Source organism: Melanaphis sacchari, unplaced genomic scaffold (genome assembly GCF_002803265.2).
Source record: "Melanaphis sacchari strain LSU unplaced genomic scaffold, SCAv2.0 Contig42_pilon_pilon, whole genome shotgun sequence".
In the NCBI taxonomy this organism is placed as follows: domain Eukaryota; kingdom Metazoa; phylum Arthropoda; class Insecta; order Hemiptera; family Aphididae; genus Melanaphis; species Melanaphis sacchari.
The window spans coordinates 2,413,340-2,426,567 of NW_020271275.1; the positions used below are offsets into that span (position 1 = coordinate 2,413,340).

Here is a 13,228-nt window from a genome sequence, read left to right on the forward strand (position 1 = left end):
CAAGCGTATAAGTATCGTGACTACGTCCGTACTTGGCGTTTAATCGTATAATCGTAATATTTATATTATTATTATTACCGTCGTCGTCTAAAAGCGAAGGATCGATCACAACTGTGTTTAAATAACAATATATCGTAATATTATTTAACGAGATATCGCCGATTCGTTTTGCGCACAGTGCTCTCGTTCGTGTCGCGTTCTACAATTTTTTAGAACGTAAATCACATTTTTTTTTCGCCGTTCCTACTGTAGTTCGTTTCGCTTCAATCCGACGACAGCTACCATGAAATCAATACCTTTGTGCCGTAACAACAACAGCAGCAGCAATAATAGCAACGGAGGTTCGACCGGACCCGCGGTAACCGGCGGCCGGGTGCACCGCAAGCGCGGCGACCTGGAAGACGAGAAGATCCAAAAATACCTGTCCAAACTCAAGGACCTGGTGCCGCTGATACCCAAGGACAAGCGGATATCCCGGCTGGAGGTGATCCATCACGTGATCGATTATATATGCGACCTGGAGGACATGCTGGAGAATCACAGGTCGGTCAACGCGGACGCGGTACACTCCGCAGCCGCGGCCGTCATGCTGTCGTCCTCAGTTGCCGCCGTCCGACAACCGTTGGGCATCATATCGACGCCGAACGCGCTTGCCGCCGCCGCCGCAGCCGTCGCAGTGGCCGCACAGCCGCAATCGTCCTCCGAATCGGTGAGTTGTTGTTGAGGTCAAATTTTTATATGAATGCAATAAAAAAAAAAAACAAAAAACACGTCCCCTCCACGACTCGCGGCCCCGATCGGTTGCTGCGACGTCGTGGTCGTCGAAAAACGCACAAAAATAATTAATCGAAATTGTAATTCAATATTATACCGCGGTTACTTTGGTGACCGTTGTACGCGTCGGTTACACGTTGTGGGTATCATGATATCGCCCGCCGCACTTTCTCTATTTAGGAATTTCACCGTTCCGTCGGCCAAATAGATTTTTAATCGTTGTCCACACTTGTGATCCCCCCAACCCCCTTTCCTTCACACGCACACACGATTATCTTGACCATTAATTGTTGCGAAATTATTGTGTATTTATTTTTTGTTTGATATTGTGTTTTCAGACCATGTCCCCTTCTTCTCGGGCACAAGACAAGCTGTCGAGTTCGTCAGACACGAGAGCCGTTAGCTGTTAAACAAAACAAATAATAATAATATTAAAGAGATATATCATATTGTACTATTTCAAAAACAACACACAACATATTGTAATAAATCAAACAGAAAATGAATAATTAAAAATAAAACGTCGCCTATCTACGCCGCAGCAGCCTGCAGTCACCGTACCGAGGAACATCATTTGTCGAACATACAAGTATATAATAAGTACATTTATATATTTATGTCTGAAGAGAGAGATTACGTTATGTATACACATACATTCCAAATAGATTCGCCATACTCTCGGTAGTTGACTCGGTTCTGTCTGTTTCTCGGAATAGCGCGTTTTTTCTCGCCTCTCACCCATAATGTACAGTTTAGGTTTAAGTCCTAATTGTTATTATTATTTATTATTATTATTATTTTATTATTATTATATTATTATTTTTTTTTTCGTTATGACTGTGATCCTATCAATATGTAGTCTAGGTTTTAGTATTTATCTATTATTATGTAGACGTTTAGCTCTAGCAAGTAATCTTACTACGGTAAAAAAAAATTTAAAAAAATGTTTATTTAAATGTAGCCCTATTTATATAACAACCGGGTGGATTTCGGCCCGAATCCTATATAGAAATATTTTAAAGAAGTTCATTATATTATGTTAAAAAAAAAAAAAAAATCATAACACAGTATCTTATTATATTTGTATAATATATTATAGGGACTACGCGTATATATTATATTCAATAAAACATATTATTATATATATATATATATTTATATAAGCCCACGACGTACCTTTGCGTTTTTCTCGTCTTTGTACATTATTATTTTTTTCTTTTGTTTTCTTTTATTAAATGATTTATATTGTTTGGGTATATATTGATTACTTGAGTTATTACTTAGCTTTTAATTCAATCATATTATAATACGATTTATTACAAACATAAAACTTTGATTTGTTCGTTATTTCTCGAAGATCCTATACATATATTCGTTCCTATGTACAGAGATTGTGATACGGTTTACGACGAATAATAATTATTATTTCGTATAGTATATATGTATTTTTAACTATAACATATGTATATATACATACATAGGTAAAGTATCCACAGTTTGTGAAATTTTTGACGCATGACGGTCAATATTCACGGCGGTTGCAGCTATGTAGACAGTTAAGTTGTTGACGAGACAAATATTATTATTATTATTATTATGGTGTCGTTGTACGTTATGATATAGTCCATAGGAGTCGTCGTCATTCGTCTCGCGAAAAAATCGGTTCGAAGGCATTTTGTACGCATGTTGGCATACCTATTGTAATATTATATATATGCATATCCATCGTGTCAGGGGTTCGCAACTTTCTAAAAAAAAAGGTGTGTCGCGATATGATATTGCAGGTTCTAGGAGGTATATGTATAGTATAGTATGTATTTACGCATAGCATTATACTGCGTGTTGTATTTAACGCACGCCTTCGTGCATCTATGTATTATTATTGTGTGACATCGTGTTGTTATTAATTATTTTTGCGTTGTTGCCTGCGAGTCGCGACTCGTTTAAAAACAATTTCCCGCCGCAGAGCGTATCGCCTCTACAGTCGTCGTGCACGGAAATAATTGGGCTTGCAAGAATATAGGCAATACTTATATACCGGCCTATTGCCTGGGAGCTATGCCGGCAAAGAAAACAAGACGATAAAGCGATGTTTCCGACATTCTTACAATATTATACAGAACGTTAGTTTTTATTTTTCGACCGAACGCCATTCGATTTTGATTTTAATATTCGATGCTGTGCGTTCAATACAAAATTAAATAGATATATAAAAAAAATCAAGAATATATATAATATGACAATATTCATTTTTTTCTCAGGCCAACGTACTATATTGATTAATGACTTCACGTAAAATGGTGCTATACTATTTCTGTGCAATCTTAAGAGTAAAAACGCCCATTATAACAATTACTGATATTGTTTTTGAGAGACTGACATATCGGTTTTATGTTTTGTTTATTATTTTACTTAATATACGGCTTTAAAAATAAAATGAAAATAATCGTGAATTTAAATGGTTGTTATTTTTTTTTTTTTTTTTTTTGATACAATATTAATAGATGAGTCGATGTGGCAATATAAACTATCACTCTGACTCTGTACAATTATTTTTGTAATAGGTGATTTTACTCTAAGAATATACAAAACCGTAAAAAAATAAAATAATAATTTAGCGTAAATGTGTTTCATCTATATTAATCGTTGTGAGCCAAAGAAACAAATAAAGTGCTAAATATTATTAAATTGATATTTATGTGTACATAACACATTATTTTGTTGATCAAATCGTTAGGCTACAATTAACTATGCAACACATAATACGACTACGAAATATATGGCGCCATGTTTTATGACCACTAACATAATATATGGGTACCAACTACCAATTTCAGTGACTTATTGACTTATTCCAATACTTAACCACCACCACCTTGACTCTTTTTTCTTTAGTATAATGATGTTGCTGATTTGACCATATCGCTGATACATAAAATTAACTAATATATAATTCAGTCGTTTAGTAACCGTTAATGACGCGATGCAGATAATAAGACTACAATATTGGTATTTTATATAGATCAGTTATTGTTGTTTAATTTTTACCTATATAACGTTTAAGTTAGATTTGATCTATAAATAACACGATTGTATTTCGTTATTTTTTACTCTAACGTTTTCAAGATAAATAAATAAATTTTAATAATAATTGCCTATATTTAAACCATAAACCTCAAAAAATGTAACAATGATGAACTATATAAAATATATATGTTATTATAATAATACAAATATTATACAGTAAATGTAAATATTTTTGATAAAGATTAATACATCTTACAGCATTAACTAATAATAGAAAAATAATAAATTATTATAATGTTAAAAATGATATAATAAAATATCTTTAAAAATATTAGAAGACAAAATGTTTCCGTTCAAAATCGTTTTTCGTTTGGAATGATTTATTATTGAATTCGAATTTACCAAATCAATAATAGTGACCTATGATGAATGACAAAATACACTTGACACTTAATGTACAAAGTGGTTAACTATTTGCTTACCTTATCTAGGTACATAGTATATCATAGAACATTTGATTATTTCTTAGGTATTTTCGATTTATGTATGATACAATTTTTATTGAAAGTAAAATACCTTAAAAATGTAATAAGTAGGATGACTTGTGCTGACGTGTTAATGTCTTATGTGTTTGCATCTCCTGCACATGACTTGTATTAATACGATTTTATTATTATATGTCTACGTGTGTTATATCTTAAATAATATTATTGATCACGTTCATCATTAATTAAAAAAAAAAAAAAATTTATATTGAATATTATATTAACGTTACATTATTGTTTAAATTTACTGTATTTTATCATTTTTATCTAATTTAGTTTTAAAGTTTTTGATAAAAATCGAAATAACAGCATACTGCATAATGTTAAAAATAAAAATTATTATAGATTAATGGTAGCTGCTAGAAAATTGAGATTGCTCGATGAGTTTTTTGACCAGATATACGTTCAGGTTTAGAACTGAGCGAGAACTCGACATCAAGGATATGGACATAATATTATGTTCGATCGAAAGCAATCCGACATAGCAGAAACATTAGTGATTCCGTCTGGACAGATGCTTGATTATCTCTTTGAAGAAATACGTTCGGACGTGGAGTTGTATTCGCACCACTTGTCTGCGTCTATTTCTTCAAACATTGATGCCAGTTCTTGTTCTCAGACGTTCAGTTTGATTCTACTAATAAAATAGTAACTGTAAGAACCAGGTACTTTCATGAACTTTTGCCTTGACAATCATAACCACAACTGCAGTCAAGATTGAAAATCTTATAGCGAATTATCACCGACAACATCGTTTGAAGTGGGACTTCAGCTAACAGAATCGCTGACTTCCAATGAGGATCTAACGTGGATGACAGACTTGAAAAATACGTGGTCTTCAGAATTGCAGCCAATGTGCTCATCTAGTGGCAAGCAATTGTGGCCATCGAATGTAGAGGAGGGGACGATGGACGTGTTACCTGGTATCGATGAGGCTGCAGGTAGCGATTCGATGGAGACAGTTGCTGAACCGATGCCTAAAAAACGTAGATCATTCCTGTTGGTACTAGAGAGAGTGATCCCGAAAGTCGGAAGAAGGTCTTGTTGCTGAGGCGGCGGCGGTCGTCGAAATAGAACTATTTAAGAACGATACCGACAATACCGTGGAAACCACCTTCGGACACGGTGTAGTGGCATTCTCACGTGATTTGACGATAATAAGACAATGACGAATGTCTTATCCAATTATAGTTAAATACATACGTCGTAATCCGTATGTATGGTATTCGACATAGATTGCGCCAATTCCGGAAGTTGTGTTTACTGATCACCTAGACTCGAGTCACTGATCGACGTCATATGAAAATAATTTTCCGATGTGATTCTCAATATCTCAATACTCGTGTTTAAACGCACGACACACACATGATGCCCACACTCGACTTGCGGATTGTTGTAAACTTCGTTTAAGTCAACTTGTTCTCGCCATCGTCACATCACGCGCCATGCATACACTACGTCTTAGAGTCTATAGCCCACTACGAGAAAAATGAATGTTACGTTATGTTTTTTGTACCTGCAAAGATATTACTTTGTTGGTATATCGTCAATGTAATAATTTTGACAAAAAATTTGTTTATTTATTTAGAATTTTAATTGGCCTGTATAGTATAATTATTAATGTTTTTGAAACTATTTTTTTAGTTTACGGTGTGTTATAATACGCTAATGTTTAACCACTGTTATGTGATCTCATAGTCAATATTTAAACAATAAAAGTATATACGTATAGTAGTAATACAAACGCAGATAGAAAATTTACTTCAGATAATGGAGTAGATTAAATAAAGAAATAACTGGTGACTGTGTGATTAAGATACACCGGTAAAAACCTAATATAATACATACGAGTAGTGTATTTGTGTATATTTTAACATAATATTATAAAATATAACTTGTGTTAATTTCTTTTTTATATAATAAATTATACATGTTATTTTTATCACAATTTTTTCCAACTCAATAAATTATTGTAAGATAAAAACAAATTTATTTTCAATTTGTAACACATTTAGAACAAAAAAAAAAAAAAATACCTAAAATATATTTTTTTAAATTTTCATGAATTATACAAAATATATTTATACACATTTTTAAATTATCTAAATGGTTCATGTTTTTGTGAGTCGACAAAAATATTATTATAGATAACACTGACTTTATTAGTGAAAAATCATGAGGAGTTAGATAAAAATATTTTGTTAAATGTCTGGCATGAAAATTAAATATTACAATTTTCTTTATACTAATGTTCTAATTAAGTTCGAAATATAAATATTATACCATAATTATACTACTTAAGCAAAGGTGGAGGAAATATGAATCATTTAGCTCTTTAAACAAGATTTATTAGATTAATTTTTTATTTTAAAAGTAATGATTATTTAATAACCACACACGGTGTCTACTTTAGAATCAAAATATTGTCTGTTACGGCACGTTATAATTGTAGGCTTGTCGTTATAAATAACAACGAATACTAAAATAGTGGGTATAATTATCATTAATTATTATTAAGTTTATGATAACGCGGTATTACGTAATTAATATTCATGTGTTTTTTTTTATTATTCAAGGTATATTTATACATAGCAGTCTACGTCCCGCGTGTCATACTATACAGGCAGTAGTAGCATAGGTACAAGGAAAAGTTGTTGACAAGTCTATCGGTTGTTAAACAATGTCTTCTACACAATTTCATTCCGATGACATGAATACTGTATCAGAAATTATTTCGATTTTGTCCCATCAAAACTGTTCTGTACAAAAATATTTTGATGTAACGAAATATTGTAATTTTATTTAATTTTATTTATAATGTGTTTTAACGAACGTTCAAAATATAATCGCGATATCATAAAATATTAGGTACACAAAATGAAAATAATAGTTTTTCGTTCTACGGCTCGGGACGGTAGTGTTTTTGTTGTTTATAGACGTCGAACCGTTCAAACCCGTACAATTCTATGCCGTCGATTTGGCACTACTCACGAGTTGGTCTGTTCTCAAGGATGACATTTTTCGACATTCGCGACTGAAACGATCGGTAGGTTTATCGTCGCTGCGTCTGTTTTGTTATATTTGCGATCTAGTGTTGATGAAGCATCGGACGGACGCAATGGTAGGACGTATATTCGTATAATCACGACCTGCAAGGTTTATTTATATTTTGGATGTTTCGATGACCTTCAAACGGGGTCCTAGGTACATGACAACGACGGTATACACTTCGAGGCAGTCGTTTATCGAGTTTTTCCCTTTTTTTTTATAGTCGTTTCACTTGACAACAACTCGTTTAAGTCGTCAAATACTTCAGAAGTAAGGACGTAAGTATAGGTTAGACGGTTAGGTATACCAGCAGGGTAGGTACTCGTGACTCGTCATCATTATTAATAACGTAATACTGCACGCAAGTACAGTTAATATTAGCGTGTATGTTGTTAAATATGTCAAACGACCTTTAAAATATTATCATATATTATAGATGTATTATAAAAATAATATGGAAGATGATTTCGTGAAGAATAGAAAACGGTTTTTTGTCGGTAGAACAATATTATTACAACTCCACGTGTTCACAGTAATAATTATTAATATTGTGATAATGTGATATTATTATCTTATTCATTGTACATAAATCAGATGTTTTCTATAACGAATTTATTTTGTACACGGTTGCCGAACATTTCCAAGTAGATACTATATTTCATAATAATATCATCGGACCATCACATCTCACACCTCTGCGCTTACAGGCGTTGCGTTAATAAACCTATTATATGAACGTTATAACGTGCAGTACACAGATCAGAGGTCTTCGGCAGTATGTTGAGTACGCCTATATATATTATATAAGATTGAACGAAAGCAGATGTAAAAAATCCGTGAGTGTAGTTCGAATTATAATATTAATATCAAGTCTCGTAAGGTTATGCACCAGGAAACGCTCGTACTTCATTTGTGGGAACATTTTGCACTATGCAAGAAAAAGTTCAGAAATATATGCGCACAAAAAAATTAAAGGGTATGCACTCAAAATATGCGCAATTAAAAAAATCAAAATTTAATTTTAAAATAATGAGAGATATCTATTCATTATTAAAAATATCTATGTATTTCTTATGTTTTTAATAATAATTGATAACATTGTGTTTGGAATACTGTCGTAAAACCGATAATTACAAGAATACAATTATTTGTTTATACCTAAGCAAATATCTAAATGGATTATACATAGGGTAATAAAAAAAAAATATATTATAAACCGAAAATATTGAAATAAGCGAAATATCCAAAATGCAAAAATTTTGCATTGCCTATTATATGGCTATTTATAATTATTATGCTTATTAAATTTGTATTACTCATGTTAATTGTAATGAAACGAATTTTTTTTTGTATATTTAAAACACGTACATTTATAAACTTTCAATCCCTGATGATTATTATTATTTTGTATAATTTTAAATTGGATGTGACAAAAAAAAAAGTATCGTTAGGTCAATATATTATTTTCTCAAGCTATATGCAATAATACATAAACTGTAGACATATTAATATACTATGCGAACATGTTGTAATAAATGGGTACCGTACCACCGTTGCTGCAGCGCGCCATAGTAATAGTATATATTATTATATTATTTTAGCCAGTATCATTAGGAGGCCTCTTCGGGGTACATCGTACATACATACATTATGTTGTATACTTAGCTAGTTACCTAGCTATAAATATGTATAACAAAATAATAATTATTATATAAAAATTATTTTTGTGACGTAATAACGCATGATGACAATATTTATGTATACCCACATCATCGTGACAACCATGATATACGGTTTTATTTCCTTAAGGAAGTTTCATGCTTAACACAATATTCTACTATATTTTTATGTTTGTATAATTTATAGAATATGTGTGTGGATTTATCATTTTTTTTAAACGGAGAACTTTGAATTATTTGGGAGCGTCATGCGTTTTTACCTCCGTCAAGGCGCGATCTCCGACAACGCATACCCATGATTCTCAACTTTTAAAAGTGACGTCTACCAAATTAAAAATGTAATACCTTTCGCGACACTTAACAATATTTTTTCTTATGTACACAGTACATGCAGATGTTATTTTATGAAGTTGTTACTCTAAATAATAAGACGGCGAGCAACCAACATTAAAACATTAAAAATCGCTGATATACAGGAGTAATGCAACATTACTTGAATACGTTTTACTATAAATAATATGAATTCAAGGATCTAGTTTATGGTTTATCCGAACGATATTCATAATAAATAAAATTTAAGTAAATTTATAAAAAAAAATAAGTTTTACGAACACATTAATTTATTTAGGTAGATGCTATATAGGTACATTATGATCTTATCAAACTGTACTAATTCTAAACATGATAGTATCGTATGTATGGCAATAGTGTAAATTGTATATACTATACATATGTGGATAGAAAAGGACATAATATTTTTGTTTTTCAATTTCAATCGTTTGCTTAAAACTTAATCTCTACTTTTTTCTTTTGGATTTTCAATGCTGCTGATGGCAATCATGTCATAATTGTATGCTATATGAATAAGGATAACCTAGGTACTGAATTTGCATAGAAATTCGTCATTTTATGATTGATTGATAGGAAGAAAATACGCGATTTGTGACTATAGTAACATTATTTTTAGCCAAGATATCAAATCAAAATTAATGCCCATTAAAACACAACCGATAGGACGATGGCCGAAGGAGAAATGGCCGAGATTAGAAGACCCGAAAGATCCTATAGGGGTGTTAAAGCATAATATAGGAGATGGAAAGCAGTTGCTCTTAAGTAGAATACAGAGAATCCCAACAGACAGTCAATGAAATCACTGGAACTTGAGAATATTAAAATTTAAGTGTCATGACGTATCACTATTGAGGAAATTAATCAATAAAAGAAAAAAAGTTATTTGTCGACTTGAATAATAATATAATTTACTCGAATTTGTCAACTGTATTAGTACTATTAATGAACAATAATTATATTATGACCAGGTTCATTGAAATGGTATTGCGTCGTCGTTGTTGTCTACGCCAGGTACAAAACCGAATTATAGTGGGAATGAACGATTGAGAAAGAGAGGGTGGGAGAGAGCGCGCGAAAAGTCGTATTTACAGTTTCTGTTGCGAACATCGTCGTCGTTGTACCTAGCCACCGCCGCCGTGCGCAGTTAACCGCAATGCTTTATAATAATAATATAATGAAATAACGCGACGGGTCGTCGGGAGTGGGAGAGAAAAGAAACTTCACGGCGTATACAATGCGCGTTCTCGAATGACCTGAAAAGGAGAAAAAAAAAATGAATAAAAAAATCACCGCACACAGCTGTAGACTGCAAGTAGTGTATCTCATAATATATTATACCAGAACGGCGCACAACCGTACAAGACAGAAGAAAAAAAGTTATTCCAATGACGACGACTAGCTTTATATGCGACGACGATGACTTACATGTATTATATAATATTCGACAACGCGATAATCCCAAAATCCTTTTTTGTGTCCCCATCGATTATTATTTATTATAATATAATAATTACTCGTCGCCCGCGATGACTGCACTCGGTAAAAAGTAATATAATAATACGACAGTTGATCTAATGCCAGAGCAATAGGTCACTCAGAAACTACATTTTAAAAAATCTTCATCGTATACCACTAGCTTATTATCATACATTTTGCAGCCATCGTCCTATGTAACAAAAAAAAAAAAAAAAAATTAAAAAAATATTGTTAAGAAAAAGTTACGACATTATATTTTAATTTTAAAGTCACAGGATTATTATTGATGTATCTAATAAAAACACAATAGACTTTCAAAATGTCGAAAACCTTGTCAACGACATCATCGCTCGTCGTCAGACGTTAGAAGTGGCATAATATTGTGATCACATCATAGGTTAACTGAATTAAAAAGATTATTTTCGTTTTAATATTGAAATTGTTGTTTAAATATTATATTATTAAGCTAGACATTATTATAATAATTACTTATATTATATTTTATAATCAGTTTTTTCCGACGGGATATTCATTTCATCTCATCGTTATCATCCTTAAACAAACAACCGTTATCGCTGAGTACAATATAAATTACATATTATTATGTAAATGCATCGTATACTACGCATACATAAATAAAATAAACAACTGTTGAAATTCTCTACTGCACGTGCACGCGTTCGCTGCAGCCATCATCGTATAACACATATTACGACGAATAAATAGTATTATAAAAGTGTGTACATTCTTAAGAAGTCAATCCAAAGTGTGTGCATGAACATTGTCGTCAAACTCATTATTTTAAGCATTTCTGTGTACTAAAGGCTTAAAACAATGGTGGGAAGCGGTTAATTTTTAATTTTTGAAATAAATGTATTGGTCATCCTCGGCAATGTATTCGAAACTAAGGTGTTAAGTTGTTGATACTTATTGAGATTTTAGTGTTTGATTATGAATATCTTAAAATATTAATTTATATTATAGTATTATAACGTCTATTATTTAATTATTTAGCAAAAATGGTCTGAAGACGAGTCTCCAACAATTTTTTAACTACTATAAGTACAATTTTTAAGATAAATGCTACAATATATTATATTAAAATATTCAAAATTGTAATTAATTGAAATAATAGTTTGGAAGAATAAAATATAATAATATGCGTATACCTTAATATTTTAATAAAAAATGTTATTCAAATCTATACCAATTATAGCTTTCACATTTAGTTATGAACTGGATTGTAACTCGACAAAACTTACCTACTCTATTAAGAAAGTCTAAGAAATGGTGATGTTAGTTAGTTTAGCTTAGAGCCTATTTTAACGTAAAAGTTTAAAACATGAGTACATTCATAAAAAGTGGATCAAGTTAATTAATTTGGATTAAATAATTACTAAAGTAATTATAATGGTGGTTCTCGTAAACATATTGATAATAAGATGTAAATATAATTATCTAATGACTGTCACATGCTTGTGTTATCATATTTGTTTATTGTATAATTATTTAAATGTTAAGGTTGTAAACAATTTAAGTAGCGCCTAAAACAATTCTCTAAAATATTAAGTAATATATAGTATTGTACTGTATTATTTAAATGTTTTGTTATAAAAAAAAACTTATGACTCATTTAAAATTGTTTATTTGAGATTTACAAAATGTTATTAAATGGAATTTAAATAGTAATCCATTTTTATAACCCAATTTAAGCGTAAATTTTTTCTAATTGAGGTTTAAGAGGAAACCAGGAAGATGACGACATTGACAAACCTAACCTACATACATTATTTTATGACATAAAAAACTGAATACTACAAAACCAATAAATTACCGTTTAATCTTAGTATAACAAAGTTTCTCGATAGTGAAAATCAAGATAATCTATTTACTATTGTTGTAGCAAGATAATATTATTGTAACGTTAAGGTAGTTCATTTAAACCAATCATCCTACGTGTATGAGAATCTGGACATCAAAATAAATACAATTTATGTTTTATTTCTTGTTTAATATATTATTATTGGTAAACAATAATATTTTGGTATTTATAACGACCGTTGCCATAAAATTCGGCAGAACAGTCGTTTTAAAGGCTAACTGATATCCATTATACAAAGTTGATAAAAACATCTGAAAATATACATAATATAATATAATTATAATATAATTTAAATTTAAAAAGTGTTTTTTTTTTCACTGAAATAACAAGATAATTATCAAAATGGTGAATAATTTTAAATCGTGGAGAAGTCTTGTCAGTCATGTTCAAAATCACTGATACAATCAATAAATTATCAAAAAAAAAAGTATCCTATCCTTGAATCT

At 31.0% G+C, this 13,228-nt stretch overlaps 1 protein-coding gene across 1 annotated transcript; it reads left to right on the plus strand.

Annotated features, from left to right (window-relative positions):
• Positions 1–44: 44 nt before the first annotated feature.
• LOC112597536 lies at positions 45–1,834 on the plus strand (the record flags this gene model as incomplete). Its single annotated transcript, XM_025343618.1, is given in 2 exon segments — positions 45–709; positions 1,113–1,834. Coding segments are annotated over 2 exon segments (498 nt in total). The 3' UTR covers positions 1,185–1,834.
• Between the last annotated feature and the right edge of the window lie 11,394 nt (positions 1,835–13,228).